Genomic DNA, 23,275 nt, shown 5'->3' on the forward strand with positions numbered 1-23,275 from the left:
TACATGTGAAAGTGCTGCAGAGTATCAGGCAATGATAAGTGTTAGTCAGTTTAAGAGATACACCCAAAACAAAAACAAAGTACAGATTGTGATTAGTTATTTGTTTCTCTTTAAGGTCAAGTTGTTTTTTGTTTTTTTCTTTCAGTGAGTACCTGCTAAGCTTCTCCAAAATACTTGGGTTTGTAGAGAAGACAGCAGGAATCCATCTATTTGTTCCACAGCACTTACTTGCTGGGAAAACCACACAATTGTTGCAGATAAAAGTCCTTTCCCGAAGACACAGCCTGGGGAGTGAAAGTTCTGTAAAGAAAACTCTTCCCTAAAGAAGTCCAGGCAAAGGAATGTATGAACATAGAGAAAAGCAGTGAACATTTTCTATAAAACAGGTTTATGAAGCAACTAATATAATGATTGATTTTAAGAGATATGCAGCAAAGTAAATGACACAATTATCCTGCTTACATGCTTAAACTTCTGCTGAAATAAATTATACCCAAATTTTACCTGAAAAACAAAACACTTTGGTCTTCCTGCTGGTGAAGACACCTCTGCACACATTACAGTCACCACTTTCTCTGAAGTATACTTGTAGTAAGGGTACACCTGGGATTTTTCTGAAGTTAATTAAACAATTGTAAAAAAAAAAAAAAAAAAAAGAAAGTAAATTCTTCTGAGACTTTTCTGGAAGCCCCTGATAGAAGCATATAGGGAAGTAGTTTTTTAATTACCTTGATAGCTCATTAATGTTTTTGCTCACTTATAATTATATCACATTTCTTCCTAAAAGTCTCCCAAGAAAGCATTAATTAAAGCAAAAGCAAAGGGTTATGTGTTTATTTATCAATATGTTTAGTCAGACAATGAAAAAGAGAAAAAAAGAAAAACCTTTTCATATATATTGTCCCATGAACTTTTAACTTAAACAGGAAAAAAAGATTTTTATGTCTTAATAAAATACCATATTAAAAAGCCAAAAGTAGCAAAACAAAAAGCATCTTTAAATAAATGCCATATTATGTCATCATAGCTGTATTAATTACTGAATAAATAGTAGGAAATCTAACGATTTCCAAGAATAGAGATTTAACGTTCAGAAAATTATTGAACTTCAAATCCTCTACACAGACACTAATACAGATTAATATAACAATGGCTATTGGAAATTGCTATAAAGTGCACACATTTGCATAAAATTATGTCAGCTGGGTGAAGGGGACGCTGGGAAGATAACAGTGTCTACAAGTATTTTCTGAGTTTCTATGTTCTTTAAAATCCAGCCTCCTTCCTAGAAGCAAATAAACTATGCTCCTATACAAAAAGAGAAGAAACCAAGAAAGCAGTAGACGAAATTATACAAATGTAAGCATAAAAATCTTTCTCCACTACCCCTCAACTGAAGGAAACAAAATGAATAGAAACAAAAGTTTTATCATTCTGAAAACATTTGATCTTTGTTCTGGTTTAAGGCAAAAAAAAAAAAAAAAAGAGAGAGAGAGAGAAAATAATTAGAACTATATTTCATCATTTACATAAAATCATCAGTCATATTATAAAAAGAACCTTACCGCTCAGATTTTCTTTCTAAATTAATTCTGCCTAGAGGCTCAAATGGAGAAGGAAATGGTGACCCACTCCAGTACTCTTGCCTGGAAAATCCCATGGGCAGAGGAGCCTGGTAGGCCGCAGTCCATGGGGTAGCTAAGAGTCAGACACGAGTGAGCAACTTCCCTTTCACTTTTCATTTTCACACATTGGAGAAGGAAATGGCAACTCACTCCAGTGTTCTTGCCTGGAGAATCCTAGGGACAGGAGAGCTGGGTGGGGCTGCTGTCTATGGGATCACACAGAGTCGGACACGACTGAAGCAACTTAGCAGCAGTCAGACACAACTGAAACGACTTAGCAGCAGCAGAGCCTCAAAAGAGAACTGAGTGAAATAAAAGACAAAAGCAAACAAACTAAAAAGCAAACACAAGATTCTATTTTCAGTTATTCTGAATTTTGATTGAAATATTTTTCCATGTACAGCACAATGCCCCTACCACAGTATACTAAAAAAAAAATCTGCTTCAAACTATCGTTAAATATAGATGTATGAGAGAATCAGCAAGTCAAAAACAGTTCAGTTCAGTTCAGTCACTCAGTTGTGTCTGACTCTGCGACCCCATGGACTGCAGCACGCCAGGCCTCCCTGTCCATCACCAACTCCCAGAGCTTACTCAAACTCATGTCCATCGAGTCGGTGATGCAATCCAACCATCTCATCCTCTGTCATCCCCTTCTCCACCCGCCCTCAATCTTTCCCAGCATCAGGGTCTTTTCTAATTAGTCAGTTCTTCACATCAGGTGGCTAAAGTATTAGAGTTTCAGCTTTAATATCAGTCCTTCCAGGACTCATATTCAGGACTGATCTCCTTTTGGATAGACTGGTTAGATCTCCTTGAAGTCCAAGGGACTCTCAAGAGTCTTCTCCAACACCACAGTTCAAAAGCATCAATTCTTCAGCACTCAGCCTTCTTCACAGTCCAACTCTCCATACATGACTACTGGAAAAAGCATAGCTTTGACTAGAAGGACCTTTGCTGGCAAAGTAATGTCTCTGCTTTTTAATATGCTGTCTGGGTTGGTCATAACTTTTCTTCCAAGGAGTAAGCGTCTTTTAATTTCATGGCTGCAGTCATCATCTGCAGTGATTTTGGAGCCCAAAAAACTCAAGTCTGACACTGTTTCCACTGTTTCCCCATCTATTTCCCATGAAGTGATGGGACCAGATGCTATGATCTCAGTTTACTGAATGTTGAGTTTTAAGCCAACTTTTTCACTCTCCTCTTTCACTTTCATCAAGAGGCTCTTTAGTTCTTCTTCATTCTCTGCCATAAGGGTGGTATCATCTGCATATCTGAGGTAATTGATATTTCTCCCAGCAATCTTGATTCCAGCTTGTGCTTCATCCAGCCCAGTATTTCGCATGATGTACTCTGCATGTAAGTTAAATAAGCAGGGTGACAATATACAGTCTTGATGTACTCCTTTATCTATTTGGAACCAGTCTGTTGTTCCATGTCCAGTTCTGCCTCTTGCTTCCTGACCTGCATACAGATTTCTCAGGAGGCAGGTCAGGGGGCTGGTATTTCCATCTCTTGAAGAATTTTCCACAGTTTGTGGTGATCCACACAGTCAAAGGCTTTGGCATAGTCAAAAAAGCAGAAATAGATGCTTTTCTGGCACTCTCTTGCTTTTTCGATGATCCAGTGGATGTTGGCAATTTGATCTCTGGTTCCTCTGTCTTTTCTAAAACCAGCTTGAACATCTGGAAGTTCATGGTTCACTTACTATTGAAGACTGGCTTGAAGAATTTTGAGCATTACTTTACTAGCGTGTGAGATGAGTGCAATTGTGCGGTAGTTTGAGCATTCTTTGGCATTGCCTTTCTTTGGGATTGGAATGAAAACTGACCTCTTGCAGTCCTGTGGCCACTGCTGAGTTTTCCAAATTTGCTGGCATATTGAGTGAAGCACATTCACAGCATCATCTTTCAGGATTTGAACTAGCTCAACAGGAATTCCATCACCTCTACTAGCTTTGTTCATAGTGATGCTTCCTAAGGCCCACTTGACTTTGCATTCCAGGATGTCTGGCTCTAGATAAGTGATCATACCATCGTGATTATCTGGGTCGTGAAGATCTTTTTTATATAGCTTGTCTCTGTATTCCTGCCACCTCTTCTTAATATCTTCTGCTTCTGTTAGGTCCATACCTTTTCTGTCCTTTATTGTGCCCATCTTTGCATGAAATGTTCCCTTGGTATCTCTAACTTTCTTGAAGAGATCTCTAGTCTGTCCCATTCTGTTGTTTTCCTCTATTTATTTGCATTGATCACTGAGGAAGGCTTTCTTATCTCTCCTTGCTATTCTTTGGAACTCTGCATTCAAATGGGTATATTTTTCCTTTTCTCCTTTGCTTTTCATAGCTATTTGGAAGGCCTCCTCAGACAGCCATTTTGGCTTTTTTGCATTTCTTTTTCTTGGGGATGGTCTTGATCCCTGTCTCCTTTACAAGGTCACAAACCTTCCTCCATAGTTCATCAGGTACTCTGTCTATCAGATCTAGTCCCTTAAATCTATTTCTCACTTCTACTATATAATTGTAAAGGATTTGATTTAGGTCATACCTGAATGGTCTAGTGGTTTTCCCTACTTTCTCCAACTTAATTCTGAATTTGCCAATAAGGAGTTCATGATCTGAGCCACAGTCTGCTCCCGGTCTTGCTAACAGAATTAGCAAAAGTCAAAAACAAGGGATTTCTTAACTTTTCTGCCTCTTGAGAGATGAAAAAACTGAAAGTTTGGAGTTTTTGCTCCACTCTATCTTATTATTTAAGTGGAGGACTGAGGCGCCAATAATACTACCTGAAGTGACAGGACTAACCCATTATTTTGGCACAAAATAGATATACTAGGTTGATCACAAGGTGTGTTGGCCAAGCTCAGGATGCATGATTTCTTCCTTTATCTCTCGTGCTGAAGTCTATCCAATATTTGATGTATAGAGTACATAAACATTCACTTTTTTCCTTCGAAGTATGCAAGTTCATAATCTAGATTTAACCATAAACTAGTAGAATTACATCTTTTGAGGCAATCTCACAGATTTATTTCATCTTAGAAAATTTAGCACATTTAAAACATGTTAGAAAAGGAGAAAAAAAAAACACGTGAACTGATCTATTGCTCCTTAGCATTCTAACAGGAGACTAACTCTTTTAAATAAATTCCAAGGACTACTATGAAAGTGTGATTGAATTTCATATCACAATGAGTACAAAATTAAAAGCTATCACTTTTAATTAATCAATAATGACTCTGACCTCTATGGCAGTACATGTGCAATGAGCTCTTTGCTTTAAGGTTAAAAAAATATAAGATAGGGTCCTGTTGGCAAGATTACCATTCGCTATGGACAGAACTGTGTTCCCCTAAATTTGTATGTTGAAACTCTAACCTCCAATGTATTTGGAGTTGGGGCTTTGGAGAAAATTAGGTTTAGATGAGGTCACGAGAGTAGAACCTTCATGATGCAATCAATACCCTAATAAGAAGAGACAACAGAGCGCTTTCTCTTTGTGTGTGTGTGTGTGTGTCTGTGTGTGTGTGTACGCGCCATGCAAGAATATACAAAAAAAGTGGTTGTCTGCAAGCCAGGAAGACAGAGAGCGCACCAGAGATGGGAAACACTAGCACTTTGATCTTGGAATTCTCACCCTCCAGATTCTGAGAAATTTCTGTTGTTTAAACCACCCAGTCTATGCTGTTTTGTTATGGCAGCCCCAAATGACTAATACTCCATCAAACCAGTGACAAACACGGTATCCTTTACAATAGAGGACAAACTACAAATACAGTCTGAAAAATGGGCTTGGATTCTTAAGCTTTGTCCTATATATTAATTTTCCAAGTGACAACTAGTCTAACTGTTGTTTATTCTCTTTTCCTGTCATGGAAAGTGTGATGGCCACACACTTCCTTTTCACACCAGCATCACTCTCCAGTACCCACTCATATGAAAGCCTCCATCTTTGCTACACCTATGGATTCAGACCTGCCATTTACAGTACTATTTCAGCTTATATTCTTCCTCTCTGATGTAGAGAAGTAAAATTCAAACTTCCTGACTAATGTTCTCTGAAGAGTAGAGCATTTACATCTGATTTTTTTCTTATCACTTAATCTGGGATTTAGATCATTTATATAAGCTGTTCTTTGGTTATCTAATTATTTTACATCATAAATTATCTGCTTCAAATTACCTGTAAAAATCACCATAGGTTATTCCTCCCTCCCCTCCTCTCACCCCCACCACACAGACATAAAAGTTGTAAAACGTTCAAATAAATGTCAGCAAGCTGGACAGTGAAAAGGCTGGGCTAATGGGCTTGAAACTTGTGAAACCTGCCCTCACTGCTTCTCCTGTTAGTGAAGGAGTCTTTAGAGCTGAATTGCATGACAGGGACTATAAGAAAAAGGCCAAATATTTGATCTATCTCATTTCCTAACGCCCACTCACCTCAGAGATCTGAAACTCCATGTCTGGGAGTTTCGATTCCATGATGCTTATAATTGGCTTCACAAGTGAGGAATTAAGATTTTCTTTTTCTATTTATTTATAGGAAAAGCAATATTACACTAAACACTATGTTAATTATTTTTAAATGTCCTGTAAGCTATCATTTTATTGGAACTACCTTCATTACCACCTACTAGCTTTCACACACATTTATTATTGTTGAAATCGTATTTTAGGTTCTATTCCATTTAACACAACACCTTAAGTGCACGTCATAGTTTTCATTGTAATGATTTGATGAGATTATGTCATGATGATATAATATGTTAGTGACATAACATCACTAACATACCATTTCTCTTCTGATGAACATTGAGGTTACTTCCAATTATTTGCTACTGTGGGAAACAATACAGTTTGATCATGGTGTGAACACGTATTACTTGGGATGGATTGCTAGGGACAGGATTACTAGCCCAAAGGGTTTTAGCAATTTTTCTACTTTTCTATGGTTTACCTTTTTTTTTTTCATTCCCAGGAGGAACTGCGTCAATGACTTCATCAGCAATGAACAGTTCCAGGTTTCTTTTTAAAATAAAAACATACAAATTTTGCTGCAAATATGCCAATATGAGATGTTCTCTTTTTGTGATGGAAGGGGGGAATTACCTCAATAATTTAAAAGTGTCATCTATGTATTATAAATTTGCACAAAGTCTTTGATACAGAATTATGAAGAACATTTTTTCTTGTTCACTTTACTACTTCTATTTCCCTTTCTGTGAATTATCTGTTTTGCCCATTCATCTATAAAAGTCTTGATGTTTGAGGGATAAAAGCAAACCAGTGCTTTTTACAACCCTTCACATCCTCAGGTTCCCCATCTGTGGATTCAAACAACCACAATTAAACACAGTTTGAAGAAAGATTTCAGAAAGTTCCAAAAAGCAAAACTTGAATTAGCTGATTATTGGCACTGTATTTATAACACTGTATTAAGTAAACTAGGAACTTCTCTGGTGGCTCAGATGGTACAGAATCTGCCTGAGATGCAAGAGGCCTGGGTTCAATCCCTGGGTCAGAAAGATCCCCTGGAGAAGGGAATGGCTATTCATTCCAGTATTCATGCCTGGAGAATTCCATGGACAGAGGAGCCTGGCAGATTGTTTACAGTATATGGGAGCCTACAGATTATTTACAGTATACAGGAAGATGTACATAAGTTAAATGTAAATACTATACCATTTTATACAAGGAACTTGACATCCACAGATTTTGGTATCTGCAGGAGTCCTAACCTATAGATTTTAAGGGATGACTGTGCTTTATACATATTTCTTATCAGTCATATAGGTGTATGTCTATTTTCCCCCTCGTTCTAAAAACTGTTATCAAATATACATTTAAAATAGTTTTCAAATCTATATTTTTCTTTGTTTCTCTATTTCTTTAAGCCCCCAAAGACATATCCTTTCACAGTTCCATTATATATATATTCTGTTTTACGTTACTTTAGGTTTTCTATAACATTTTTTCATTAATTTCATCAATTTTTTTATTAAGTTCACTAATTTATTTCAATTTTACACTGGTATATAGTTAAATAAGTTGATGCAAATAATTTTAAAAAACTGCTACTCAGCTCCCCAACACAACTTTAATCTTTCTTTTTTTGGAACATATTTCATTTATTGTTTATATATTGCTGAATCTATTTCTAGACTCAAGTATTGTTCCATAGATCTGTGTTTATAATTTTTCACCATTATTACTCATTGCTCCTCTATTTGGAAAGTTCCCTGGAAAACTCCCTTATTTATTTTCCCATTAGATCATTCTTTCAAGTTCTCCCCGAAATCTCAGACTGATTTTGACTAAAATTATATTATATGCATAAATTAGTTTTAAAAGGTCACGGACTGGATTTATAAATTAAAATGCTGCATGCACATAGAAAGAATGCTTTGGCTTTCTAATACTTGCTTTCTGTTGCTTTCAGAGTGAAGAAGCTTCATGCCTATTTCTTGAGACTGTTGTATATATCAAGGTCTCTGTGATTCTATTTCTATGCCCCAGCCTTTACTTAGTTCAAAACATACTTGAAGGCCCACCATCTGTTCTAGCTGCAAAACACCTAGAAAGAGACAAGGTTTTCCACTCAACTGGAATTGTGAAAGAGGAAAAGGAAAATTAATTCAGCACTGTAATTAGAAACCTTTCCCCTTATACATGGTGTTACAGTCATGAATTACCTGATACTCTGCTTGCCTTGTCTACATATTCTGCTTCAACTGATTCCATAGTTTTTAGACCATTTTGACCTTTGTGATGCACAAACTCTTCTTCACTGACCCGCCATTGTCTAGATCCACCCACCATTCATGTTTAGCGGACCCTTCCTTTCCTATCCACGGGGCTTGGCTATACCCCAGGCCTTCATAGCAAAAGATGTGAATGCATATGCCTTGACTAGTTACACTGATCAAATGAATATGAAATTTCAAAACTTAATTTTATAGAGCATAGCGAAGTCGCTCAGTTGTGTCCAACTCTTTGCGACCCCATGGACTGTAGCCTACCAGGCTCCTCCATTCATGGGACTTTCCAGGCAAGAGGACTGGAGTGGGTTGCCATTTCCTTCTCCAGGGGATCTTCCTGAGGCAGGGATTGAACCTGGGTCTCCCGCATTGTAGGCAGACGTTTTACCATCTGAGCCACCAGGGAAGACAGTAATATTTAATTTTAATATTTAAGCATCAAATCCTATAAACTGGTAGAAGCCCAAGGTTCAAGGTCAGAAATAAAGTAAAATGTAACTAATAATTATTCAGTATCTTAGAATTTGATCTAATATTGGTGCTCTATGGTGACACAGATGGGTGGGATAGCAGGGATATATGTATACATATAACTGTTTCACTTCTTTATACAGCAGAAACCAATACAGAATTGTAAAGCAACTATATGCCCAACTTTAAAAAAAAAAGTAGTCCTATACTTCACAGTACATTTGACCAAAGTACTACATTTATGAAATGAAGTATCTGAGGAATAACATTATTCTCAATTCTAGAATAAATCTAGATGTATACATTTCAAATTAACAGGAATTTCATATATACAGTTATATGTGCCAGAACTATCATACACACATGCATATACAACACTGCCATGATTTGTGTTATTCTAGCCTGGCAGGTTGCCGTCTATGGGGTTGCACAGAGTCAGACACGACTGAAGCAACTTAGCAGCAGCAGCAGCAGCAGCAGCATGTGTTAGACATGTAAGAAACGTTTCTTAACTTAAAACATTTCTTCTCATTTCCCTTTAAAATTATTCCTACTCAAGAGCAGAAATAGTATTTCCTATTTTTTTGATACCATCATATAGTATTTGTATAAGTATGGCCAACAATTATAAACACTGAGTTAAAACTTTTCTAGATTGTAATTTCTCATAAGACACAGGATAGCTATGAATATAGGATTTATAATTCAAGAGCATTTATCTTTTTCAACACTTGGTTCTGATACTCAATTTAACCACATTGAACCATGAAATCAAAGGAAATTTAGCCTTTGAGTAAAGAAGTACAATTTTCCTTCATGAAAAAGAGTTCTGCATTAACAACCAAAAGAAAAGATGTACAGCAAAGGGTACTGAGTAGAACACATTTTACATTTTCCACATTAACTTTTTTATGCAAACTAATCATTAATTTCTAAACAGTTAAAGCTAAAGAAAGTTTACGTTTTAGTGGGAAATAAAAACAAAAAAATTTGCATCATGCAAGTTATATGGGAAATAATTGCTCTTCTGCAAAAAGAAAATGTGTTATGGATTTGCCTGTCTTATTTAGATAGATAAGCTGAGTTAAAGAATTGTCTATTCTCAAAAAGCAAAAGCAGATGTGTTTCCAGTCACTCACTCACAAGTTAGGCAACATTCCTGATACTCCTGACACTCACAAATACAATTTATAAAGAATTTCAAAATAAAAACTCATGAAAAATGAGCATGCTTTCCAATGACAGCTTACATAAATCCTAGAATCTGTGGCCCACACACAAGAAACAGCTGTTACCCTAAGTCAGAGGAGTCAGAGGCCCTGCCTCAAACCAACTAGGGTTCTGCAAAACATCCTACTTTGATAGGATTACTGTAGCTGCCAGACTCCACAGATGGTAACACGACTTGAAAAAGAGTCCGAAGGGATCTTGATTTTTAACCCTCTTACTTTACTCTCAAGCACAAATACCTGATCCCAAGAAGTGACAGGTCACATCCGCATATGACATAGTGACAGCACATACGACATAGTGACAAAGGTCAGATCTCTTGACTCATCTACTACACACTTCTTTTCAAAAGCATTCTATTAAAAGGAAAAATAAGTCCCAGAAAAGAAGCTTCATATACTATATTCAAATTGATGATTTACTATGGGTCTGAAATAACATAATAACTAGTGGATGTCAGAGGTCTTCAATTGGGCTATTATTTTCTATGTTTAGGCATCTGATGCCAAATAATCAAGCACAGATGTTTTAGTACATAACTCAAACAATCTATTAGGAGGAGCCCTAACTCAAAGCATGTAAACAATATCTTACAACTCCCTAAGGCTTAGTACTTTTTTTTTTTAATCACATCAAATCAACATTATGGAAAGAATATCAATTATATCCAAACTATAATGTTGAGAACTATATGAAAAACAAAGAAGTAGAAGAAACAGTCCCTGGTCTAATAATTTAAAATTCTTGTTTTAGTTTTGTCCTAGACCATTTTCCATCACTCCTATGGCAAAAGAAAGGCACTTTCAGATATACTAAGAATGAATGAATTTGGACATAAACCAAATCATTATGCTATACATCTAGAACTAATACAACGTTATATGTCAATCATATCTCAATTGAAAAAATAATAAATATATAAGTATAATGAGATAAATAGTGAAATACAGCTCTAAGCATATTTATAAAAAGGTTTAAACTGGCCACAATTTAAAATCACTAGATTTTAAGTTTACCTTTCAAATCATTAGGAAAAAATAAAACATAAGGAATCAATGAAAACTAAATCTACAGCTTTAGATCATCCACAAGTTGCTGATAAGCAGTATCCATTTTCTTCACTCCAGATACTGATACAGTGTTGAAACGGGCGGGATCGAAGTTAGGACCCTGCAGTATATCACCAGAATCCACCCAAGTGACACTGCTGTAGAAGACTCCCTGTTATGCTCAAAGCTATTTCCAGTTTACATGTTCTTCTATTTTATCCTATCTAATCTTGAGTAACTCGCATAAGTCTGAGTTAGCAATATACTCCAGAAATGCACTGAAACTCTTTAGCACCCGGCACAAATCAATATTCCCATCTCACCTAGATTGTTATTCTGGAACAAAAAGTCCCTACTAGCAATTTGGACAAAAAGAAAGAAGAGCACAGGAAGGTACTTGGAATTTACTAAAATATGAACATCAATTATCAGAGATATAAATATTTTATCAGATAAATAAAACCCCACTACCCCACTAAGCAAAATGGGAGGTAGGTAGGTTAAGTACAGTTTAGTGGTTGGTGCATGTTATAAAGACCTGATTGTAAATCCCAGATTTATATGACTAATAAGAGGTGTTAACACATGACCAATGTGAATATTGTCTAGGGTTCCTTATACCACATCATCACTAAATATAAGACCTTCCTAATCCAACTGCTTTTCCTTTTAACTAGCCCATATTTCTTCTTCTCTGCAAAGGAATATGAGATGGATGTACTGCTAAAATCTGAATTTGTTTCTCTGCTGTCCTTCCCCGATACATCCAGTAGAGAATTCCATAGCAACTATGTCCATCAGAAATACTGTTTGTTGTTTTTTTTTTAACAATTTGTGTGTTGGGAAAATGCTCACACAGAGCTTAGCAAGCTAAACCATCTTGTACTTCACCCATGAAGATTTATCTGCCAAATTATCAAACAAAAAGAAAGCACAACATGTTACCCTGCCCGCAAGCACAGCACATTTATAGTACAGACCAAGTGTGACAAAGGAATGACCAGACAAAGGCAAAACTCTTTTATATTCTAGCTCATGGCTGTCGTTTAGTCGCTAAGCCATGTCCGACTGTTTTACAACCCCATGGACTGTAGCCCAACAGGCTCCTCTGTCCATGGAATTCTCCAGGCAAGAATACTGGAGTGGGTTGCGATTTCCTCCTCCAAGGGATCTTCCTGCCTCAGGGATTGAACTCTCATCTCCTGTCTCTCCTGAACTATCAGGCAAATTCTTTACCACTGAGCCTCCCGGGAAGCACTATGTCCTTTTAAGAAGAGGTTTACTGTTGTTTAGTAGCTAAGTTGTATCTGACTCTTTGCAACCCTGTAGACTGTAGCCCACCAGGCTCCTCTGTCCATGGGATTCTTCAGGCAAGAATACTGGAGTGGGTTGCCATTTCCTTCTCCAGGGGATCTTTCTGACTCAGGGATCGAACCTGAGTCTCCTGCATTGGCAGGCAGGTTCTTTACCTCTGAGCCACCAGGGAAGCCCTCAAGAAGAGGAGGGAAATACAAAAATAACTGTCACCTTCTAGGCAGACTTCAAGTCCAGCTCTACCCATCACCACCTTTAACATGAGGCACGTGCACGTTCCATGTGACACCAGTTGTTGATAGTGGGGTAGAGCAGTTTCTGATCCCTGAAGGACTGATAGCCTTGCACTATGGCACCTGAGGATCTAGACTGACTGACAACTCCAGTAACGGAAAAGGCCAGCAGAGAGAAACAACATTACCAAGCAATGCCTCTTTTTCACTGACTGGCTTCTTTTGTCTCATTTTATAGTTTTAACAGATGCAATTCATACCTAAATGGATATGTGCATAGGTGTTAAAAATATAATATATAGTAGTATATACTAGCTATAATCTATAATAGCTATGGGCTTCCCTTGTGGATAATCAGAAGGATGCACCCTGCTGAGACTTGAGGGACTGCCCTAGGGGAGGACAGGGCTGAGGATGGAGCCATGCAAATCTGGTAGCCCAAAACTGTCCTAAGAAGGCTGTGCCTACCTCCTTAGTTCCTGCAGTGCTACCAAGCAAGATTCAGAGGTGCCAGCTACAAATGAAATAGAGATTCCAAAGGACCAGGGCAAAGATTTCAGTGAGAAACGATGTTGAGGAGCTTGGCAAAGGGAGTCCCTGTTTATCTCTGGCACCTCCAGGACACAGGAAAGCACTGCAAGAGCAGAGAGCCCAGGAGATTAGGGCTTTCTACTGCTATTGTTCAGATGCCTCAAGCATTCTTCTAAAGCTTCCTGGAGAAGTTTACAGTTTTACAAATGACTTTTTCTTTGAATAGAAGATTGCTTCTTTCGTTAAAACTCCATGTTCTATAAAAATTGTGGTTAAAACTTTGTGTTCTGTAAAAATTGTCTGACTTCTCTTCATTTCAAAGTTCTCTACAAAGAACAGCAAATAATCTAAATACTCAACAACAGGAAAATGATAGCTCCATGCTGCGGAATGGTACACAGCCATTTAAGATATTGTCTTTCAGTAATAGTTAATAAGATATAGAAAGTCACAATAGGATGTTAGGTGGAAAAAAAAAGCGGATGATACAAAACTGCACAGAATATGAAGCATCATACCATTAAATTTTTTTAAAAAACTGGAAAATCTATTGCCTCTTGGTATCAAAATTGTAAATGACTGTATAACTTACTGTACTTTCTAAATCACCTTCACTGAAGATACTTTGTTTATAACAAGAAAAGTTTTTTATTATTAAAAGAATAACAACAGATAAGAATAAAATGTAACTATACTACATCCAATGTCAGGGGGAAGGTTGCAAAGTTTACCTCCAAAAGTCTTTCTGGTGATTTACATGGGAAAAAAATCAACTGAAAGCACAACATACCAGTCAAGCTGTTCGGGTCCCTTTAAACAAAGTGCAGGTATTAGTACAACAGGTCCTGGAAGAACAATAACCTTTAGACACACCTATGAAAAGATGAGTTACCATAGGTAAAATTTAATTATAGCCCTTTAAATTGAGCCATACTAATAAATGATGGCATTTTTTTGTTTTTAAACCTTCCCTTTCATATCTGCCCTGTGAAATATTCTGAGAAACCAGATCAGAATCACAAGGCCTTGGACACTAGTGCATTTACTTGAGAACACTGCATAAATTATTGATGACACACAGGTTACACTGTGTTCAAAGAGTCTATAGCAGATGAAAAGCTTTTATTTTGGTAAAGAGCAAGAGAATGGGAATAAAAACATGTGGGTGGCTAGACTCTACTAAGAGCTGCCAGCCGTCATATTTCCTTTCGCCTTTGTTGTGTGTCCTTCTCCATTTCTTCCAGGCAATTTTCTGTGTCGGTTAATGGCACACCCATCCATTCAGTTCCTCTAGTGAGTAACTTGGAAGTCATCCTTGATTTCTCCATCTAACCTCACTCCCACACCCAGTTCAACAGACCCCATTAGTTCCACCCTTCAGAGACATCCTGTACACACCATCTTCTCTCTCTGTCACCACCATGACCGCCCTGATCCAGGCCACCACAGCTTCTTATTTTACAGAGCAGCCTCCTAATCGGCCTCCCACTTCCACTCCTGCTCCACTGGCCCCTCTACTGCACCAAGACTCAGGTTCTCTGCCCGGTCACAACCTTTGTACACACTGAGCCCCTGTGCCTGAAAAGCAACTCTTCACAAGGCTAACTTCCTGGAACCCGGCACCACACCTCTCACGTCAACAGAAAAGCTTCCTCTGACTGCCTTATCTGTAGCAATAGCCTGATTATCTTGGCACTTTGGCAAATATTTATTGTCTGTTTTATTCATCGAACTAAAAGCTTCATGCAGGTCAAGAAGCAACAGTTAGAACTAGACATGGAACAACAGACTGGTTCCAAATCAGGAAAGGAGTATGTCAAGACTGTACATTGTCACCCTGCTTGTTTAACTTATATGCAGAGTACATCAAGCGGGGTACATCATGATGTACATGAGAGTACATCATACCGGGCTGGACAAAGCACAAGCTGGAATCAAGATTGCCAGGAGAAATATCAGTTACCTCAGATATGCAGATGACACCACCCTTATGGCAGAAAGAGAAGAACTAAACAGCCTCTTGATGAAATTGAAAAGAAGAGAGCGAAAAAGTTGGCTTAAAACTCAACATTCAGAAAACTAAGATCACAGTATACGGTCCCATCACTTCATGGCAAATAGAAGGGGAAACAATGGAAACAGTGAGAGACTTTATTTTCTTGGGTTCCAAGATCAATGGGGATGGTACCTGCAACCATGCAATTAAAAGACTCTTGCTCCTTGGAAGAAAAGCTATGACAAACCTAGACAGCATATTAAAAAGCAGAGACATTACTTTGACAGCAAAGGTCCGTCTAGTCAAAGCTATGGTTTTTCCAATAGTCATGTATGGATACAAGAATTGAACCATAAAGAAAGCTGAGCACTGAAGAATTGATGTTTTGAACTGTGGTGCTGGAGAAGACTCTTGAGAGTCCCTTGGACTGCAAAGAGATCTAACCAGTCCATCCTAAAGGAAATCAGCCCTGAATATTCATTGGAAGGACTGGTGCTGAAGCTGAAACTCCAATACTTTGGCCACCTGATGCGAAGAACTGACTCATTAGAAAAGACCCTGATGCTGGGAAAGATTGAAAGCAGGAGAAAAGGGATGACAGAGGACTACATGGTTGGATGGCATCATTGATTCAACGGACATGAGTTTAAGCAAGCTCCGGGAGTAGGTGATGGACAGTGAAGACTGGCTTGCTACAGTCCATGGGGTCGCAGAGTCGGACATGACTGAGCGACTGAGCCAAATTGGACTGATAAGCTTCAGGAGGGAAGGGCTATTTCTGTCTTGTAATATGTTGGATCTCTAGCAGCTAAACACAATATGTTTTAATGAATTAAAGAATACTTTGTTTCATCTATAAAATAAATCCCTGACTTCCAAGCTGATTTTTTAAATCATTTTTTGTGTCTTCGTTTATTTTCTCAGCGTATTCTCTCACACCAATTTCTAGAATAAAAATTTGCCATGGAGATGTATAACCATAAAAAACATCCTTAGCCTCCAAACACCTGGTATTGAGCTGGCTAATATACCCTCAGATGTCAGACTTCTCATTACATCTATTTAATCCAAATCCTTTAATGATTGCCAGCCTAGGAAGTTTTCTGACAATGCACAAAGCATATAAAGTGCCAGACATTAGTCAGTGTAAAATCATTTTGCAATTGGACATGCACATTTGCATGGTTTTAAATTTCTAATAGAATACTCTCTAAACAAAGTTCTGTCATCTGGACACCATATTACTGGGACCACCATACATTCTGGGAGAGATTCCATTCTTGCAATCAAATGCTCCACTTGGTAAAACCTCTCCCTAACCCATCTTATAAACAACACTAAGACTGTCACATGCTATAATTAAATGGTTCTGATGAAACATACAACTCTCAGGTTACAACTGTTTATAATAGCCATTTCTAATTCTCTTCATTTAAACATTTAAAATATTCAATTTGTCACCTCAAATGAGGTCTCTAAAAACAAAAAAGAAAAAGATGAGTGTCAGAAATAATTCTGAAGGATGAACACACAAAGTAACAAAAAAAGTGACATTTTGGGGTAAATGACCAATGTCTTTGGTTTAGCATTTTGCTCAATCTATTTAATGCAATTTAAATCTAAAATTATGCTGTACAAATATTAACTCCTCTTGAATTCAGGCTTTACTGTCATTTTAGTTATGTATTTAGTACTGAATATATGGCAGTCCCTTTATATTCATTGCAATTAAATCTTCCCGCCAATACTATAGGTAGGCACCAACATTATTCTCCACTTCATAGACTAGGGGGAGGTTTAGAGAGATGAGGAATTCAGGGAGGTTAAGCCTGACACAAGCGGCAGGGCTAGGCGCTGAACCCATTAATTCCTTGTACTTAATAACTACTCTGTGGCAGTGAATAGACGAATGAATGCTTCATCCACAGAGCATTTATGGGATGTCTTCTAGACTTTCTCAGATGACAACTGACAGTTTTCTGTTTTTAAATTCAAAATCCTTAGATGTCTGCATTATCCATTATAACTAATATCATCATTAAGTGATGAAAGAAACATTTTCTTAGTGTACTGTATATTCTGTGAATAGGCCCTGGACTAGGTACTGGCAAAGCAAAGAAGAGAAGAAAGCCCCATTCCTGGAGACTAAATCGAACACGGTGAAAGTGTAAGTAAGTAAGCCACATGATAGGTGGCATTCTGGGAAGCAGGGTGCAGTGACCAACTGCCTCCCCAAGTGAAGCTTTTAAAAAAAAAAAAAAAAAACCTTCACAGAGGAAGTAACATAAGAGCTGAGATTCCAAGGACAAGCATAGATTCTCCAAGCAGAAATGGGAAGAAGAAGCATTTGAGTTAGTGAAAAACATTTTGCAGAGATGTGAAACTACAGTATATGGCCTATTAGGTAAAGAGCAAGTTTTTAAACAGAAGCTGGAGTTGGCAGTAACCCAGAAGAGAAAGAAAAACTAAGGCTAGCCACACAGGCTGAATTCAGACTGAAAGGGTCTTATATGCCATGCTTGGGAAACGGGGCTCACCTCACAGGTGATGGGAAGCTGTCTGAGAGGCTGTGAGAAGCATAGGAAAAGACGAGACAGACAGACATGAGTTTGGCTCTTTCTGGGCTTCCCAGGTGTCACTAGTGGTAAAGAACCCGCCTGCCAATGCAGGAGATGTAAGAGACGTGCGTTCAATCCCTGGGTCAGGAAGATTCCCTGGAGGAGGGCATGGCAACCCACTCAGGTATTCTTGCCTGGATGGTCCCAAGGACAGAGGAGCCTGCCTGGTGGGCTACAGTCCCAAGGGTCACAGAGAGTCAGACACAACTGAAGCGACTTAGCACACACATAGAAATCCTAAAAGAATAGATTAATTAAAAGTTTGAGAGCCAGGGAAGACCTCTGTATTTCTTACTGTTAGCACTGAGCTGGACACATTTGTGAATAAATTTATTCCACACATTTTATTGATTACTAACAATGTACCAGGCCTTGAGATAATTGCTAGGCATATAAAATGAACCAAGTAAATCAAAAAAAGAAAAAACCTGTCATTTATGGATCTTTCAATCGGTAGTGAAAGAGCAGGTAGGGGAGGTAGATAATACACATTAACAAGTAAATTTTATAATCTTTTCAGGAAGTTATAAATGCAGTGGAAGAAAAAGGAATTTTATTTGAACCAAACTGAGGATTATAACACAGGAAGCAGATTCTCAGAGAGCTCTGAGAATTATTTCACCTGTTAGAAGTCAAAGGCACACTCATATACATTTTTCAGATATAAGATCATACATCAATATGACACACAAATATTTTATCTAAAGTTCACCAAGGATACATAGTCCGGGTAAACAGTAAAGCAAGCAGCAAGTCACCATGACTCCCAACAGAGTTGGGAAAGAAAGTTATTTTTTTTAAGGTGCTGTCACAGAAGTTCTGATCCTGTAGGGTCAGAAGAAAGAGAAAAAATAGCTCCTAACATTCAAGCCAGCATTCCCATCTCTGAGGATCGCTGGTTAATGTGTAAGACAGCTACACACTGTATCTATGGAGGCCTGAACAAACAAAGAGAGAGGTTTATGTTCAGTTTTTGTCTTGCTTTAAAATATAAATTTTGTTTCATCAGCCTCACTGAGAAGACTGGAAGAAATAGGTGTGAGCCCTGCAGATATCTGAGGGGAGGTCATTCCAAGAAGAAGGAACATGAAGTGCAGAAACCCTACAGAAGCCTGGTGGTTCAGGGGACAGCAAGAAGGCCTGTGTGGCTAGGGCAGGTCAGCAAAGGGAACCCAAGAGGAGATCAGATCAGAGTGCTACCAGGGCCAGATCCTGTAGGGCTTTAACTCTGAGGGTGAAGGAAAGCTTCAGGAGGGTTTGAGCAGAAAAGAAATTGACTGAAAAGTCTCTCTCTACCAATGTGTCTAGAATATACTTGGGAATCAAGAGCGAAAGCCTGGTCACAGCCAGGAGACCTTTGAATAATCCAGGCAGAAATGGTGTCTGCAATTTTGAAGATAAAGTCAACCAGACTTCTTAACAGAGTACATGTGAAGTATAGGAAATAAAGGGGTTATGGATAACTTTCAGGAATTTCTGCCCTGAGCAAGTAGAAGGATGGAGCAGTCAGGATCTGAGAAGGAAATAAATGGATAAGTAGTAGGTGGATGAGGCGCTAGAAATCAGGCATTTGATGTATTTATGGGCCGCTCAAGCAGAGATGCTGAGTTAGGCCACTGGATAAACAGGTCTAGAGTTCAGAGAAAAGCTCAAGACTAGACCAAAGGTCTAGACTAGAGCAGTTCAGACTAGGTCAAGAGATCTAGAAATAAAAGATATTGAGAGATGTCTGAACATGAATAGTATTTAGAGATCTAAAAAATAGATGAATAAACAAACACTAACTTTAGAGTCACAGAGTTCTTCATTCTTGGTTCTCACACTGTGTGACCATGGAAACTTCTTTAAAACTTCTCTGAATTCATTTCCTCCTGTGTGAAATGGGATGATAAAAGGAACCGTAGGAATTAAATGGATTAAGAACATTTAACCTCCTGAATGGTGCCTGGTATATGTCAAGCTGTCAAATGGTACTGGGTTATCAGATTTTTAAGCAAATTAATGATGTTGTCCAATTTGTTTTGTTAGAAAGATAAGATTCTTCTTTCTCTTCTCCTTCCACCTCCCTCATGCCTTATGTGCTAAATGTCCGACTCTTTGTGACCCTATGGTCTGTAGCCCACCAGGCTCCTCTGTCCAGGGGATTCTCCAGGCAAGAATACTGGAGCTGTTGCCATTTCCTTCTCCCTCTCCCCCTAAAATGAAACATTCTATCAGATATGTCGGCTTCCCTGGTAGATCAGCAGTAAAGAATCTGAGTGCAATGCAGAAGATGTGGGTTAGATCCCTGATCAGGAAGATCCCCTGGGGAGGGAAGAGCAACCCACTCCAGTATTCTTACTTGGGAAATCTCATGAACAGAGGAGCCTGGTAGGCTAAAGTCCATGGGGTTGCAAAAAGTTGGGACACAATTCAGTGACTAAACAACAACGAGATACCTTAATCAAAACTGTAACAATCTCTTTTCTTTTCTTTATGAAGCCAAGGTGAAAAGATATCCGAGAGAGAAGGAAAAGGAAAAGGCAGGCATTAAGCACCCATTCCAGGGTCGTGCAATATCAAGAACAACACAGGGTGAAAACTAAATAATGACAAGCAGGGTGGCCCAGAGGTATAACATTTTAAACTGCTTTCCTCAGAGCTGCTAAGAATGTATTCTTTTCTATTATCCTCTCAAAACTTTTCTGACCCTGAGAAATGCAGACCATGAGAAATATAAATGTAATTAAGGAAAACAGGCTAGAAAGTTAAGAAACACAGACTGGTACCTTCATCCTCAGGCAAAGCATATGCTAATACTCAATTGGAATCTCTTGCAACTGTGAATGGGAATAATATTTGCTATCTCACGGAGATGTGGTGGTGTTATTTTCAAATTTGGACTTAAAAATAATAGCACTAATATTAAAATCTGAAAACTAAAATAACATTTATGGACTATTGGCATCTGGTCCCATCACTTCATGGGAAATAGATGGGGAAACAGTAGAAACAGTGTCAGACTTTATTTTGGGGGGGGCTCCAAAATCACTGCAGATGGTGACTGCGGCCATGAAATTAAAAGTCGCTTACTCCTTGGAAGGAAAGTTATGACCAACCTAGATAGCATATTCAAAAGCAGAGACATTACTTTGCCGACTAAGGTCCGTCTAGTCAAGGCTATGGTTTTCCCAGTGGTCACGTATGGATGTGAGAGTTGGACTGTGAAGAAAGCTGAGCACTGAAGAATTGATGCTTTTGAACTGTGGTGTTGGAGAAGACTCTTGAGAGTCCCTTGGACTGCAAGGAGATCCAATCAGTCCATTCTGAAGGAGATTAGCCCTGGGATTTCTTTGGAAGGACTGATACTAAAGCTGAAACTCCAGGACTTTGGCCACCTCATGTGAAGAGTTGACTCACTGGAAAAGACTGTGATGCTGGGAGGGATTGGGGGCAGGAGGAGAAGGGGACGACGAGGATGAGATGGCTGGATGGCATCACGGACTCGATGGACATGAGTCTGAGTGAACTCTGGGAGTTGGTGATGGACAGGGAGGCCTGGCATGCTGTGGTTCATGGGGTCGCAAAGAGTCAGACATGACTGGGCGACTGAACTGAACTGAACTGTGGGACTTCAATAAATAACAATGCTTATGTATTATGATGGTGTAGACAATCACTTCCTCATCTTGGGAGATGAGGTAAGGCTCCCTTTTAGATCCCACTCATAACAAATCTTCGTAGACGAAAGGCAATTAAACACAAGAAACTCCCTGACCTCCTCTGAGTCCTGTTGATCTGGGAAAATGAGGCAGTTACAGCAGAAGTAATATAGGAGTAAAAATATTTCTTGACATAAAAAGTTAATTTGTCTCAAACTCATGACTTCCCCAGATACACAAATGATACCACTTTAATAGCAAAAAGGAAAGAGGAACGAAAGAGCCACTTGATGAAGGTGAAAGAGGAGAAGGGAATTGCCGGGGTCCAGCCCCGGTGGATCCAGGGTGATTCGAAGGTGGGGGGACGGAGTCGGCGTCTTTGGAAAAATACATATTTAATCACAAATATAGAGAGATTAGAAATGGATAGTGTAGTAGGAAGATTAGTGGAGAAAAGGAGGCTGAATAACTTGGATTACGTGGAATAGCATCCATGCTCCCGATGGGAATTCAGCCAGAAAAACCGGGAGCAAGAGAGAAGCGACATGGGGGAATCAGTCTTTCCGGAAACTGATCCGATTTCTTTATTTTGGGGTTTGCTTATATACCTTTTGTTACACATAGGGATGAATACAGAGTCACGTGGGGGTCAGCAGTCCTGACCTTTGTCAAAATCAGGTGTTCACATAAATGTATTAAAAAAAAAGGTCTTAGGGATATTACATCATCTTCTGGCCATGAGTGAGACCTGCTGACATTTTATGATCCTTTCTTTCTGATAACCAAAAAACTTATTTTTTCCAAGGGTGTTTTTTTCTTAAACCAGGCACCATCCTCCAAATAAAGCTGCATTCCTATAGGGTGAGGGTGTAGTGAGTTACAATCAAGAAAGGAATTTATTTAACCCAAGGTTAACATGATTAGTCTTAAAGGTTAATACTTATTTCTCCTATATGCTTAAAGGTTAATACTTATTTCTTCCTATATGCTAGTTATATTCATTATAAGGGTAGGGAACATGGAGATTTAGCAGCAAACATCAACCCAACAAATGAAAATCCTTTCACCAATGCTCCCCTTAAGATCTATTTAGTCTTAAGATATGATAAAGTTACATTCTTACATAGCAAGGACACTGATTTATAACAAAGTACAGTGATCTATTACAAAAGAGAAAATCCATTAACTCAAAAAGTCTAGTATTGCTAACATCAAAAACTACTATATTTCCTTTGCTATACTCCAAATACATTGATTAATATATTCCCAAGTGCCTAAGGATATGGAGGCCTGGCGGCAATCATTGACTCAACAAGAAGAAAAAGTCCTATGCTAATTAAGACTCTCAAAATACTCCAAAACTCTCTGTGCTGTTTATGGTTGAGAGGTAGTAAACAATCATGTGCCTAGTGGCAGCAGTAAGGATAATCCTGTCACACAAGCTAGTCTGTCAGCAGAGAGGTTTGACCTGAGACATCCTTGTCCCACCCAGAGCAGGGAATCAGCAGCAATTATTGGCACAACAAATGAAGAGACCCTTCACCAATATAATTCCTAACCAACTATACTAATAATTTCTAACTCCCCAAAATAATTTGCCTTTAGTAAGTCTAAAACATCTCGTGCCTCTCAGGTTAGGAGGCTGTAGACAATCACATGTGGCCGGACGAACCTATACAGGTGGGCTAGATAACCTACAGAGGAGTCCGTAAGCTGAAACACTCTTGTCACGCCCAAGAATTTTTATTGCCTTGGAGCTGCGTGTTTACTCCTTCTCCAAGAGAAACGGTTATGGGGGTGAGCCCCCCGTA

At 38.5% G+C, this 23,275-nt stretch overlaps 1 protein-coding gene across 20 annotated transcripts in view; it reads right to left on the reverse strand.

Moving 5' to 3' along the window:
• Nucleotides 1-23,275, reverse strand: part of ST7 (suppression of tumorigenicity 7) — a 273,040-nt gene that overhangs the window by 159,962 nt on the left and 89,803 nt on the right. For 6 of the 20 annotated variants that reach the window (XM_060414354.1, XM_060414353.1, XM_060414349.1 and 3 more), the window contains exon 2: nt 505-614. In XM_060414354.1, the coding sequence (XP_060270337.1) occupies nt 505-614 (110 nt within the window). 20 annotated transcript variants of the gene reach the window in all.

This window comes from Ovis aries, chromosome 4 (genome assembly GCF_016772045.2).
Source record: "Ovis aries strain OAR_USU_Benz2616 breed Rambouillet chromosome 4, ARS-UI_Ramb_v3.0, whole genome shotgun sequence".
Taxonomy (NCBI): domain Eukaryota; kingdom Metazoa; phylum Chordata; class Mammalia; order Artiodactyla; family Bovidae; genus Ovis; species Ovis aries.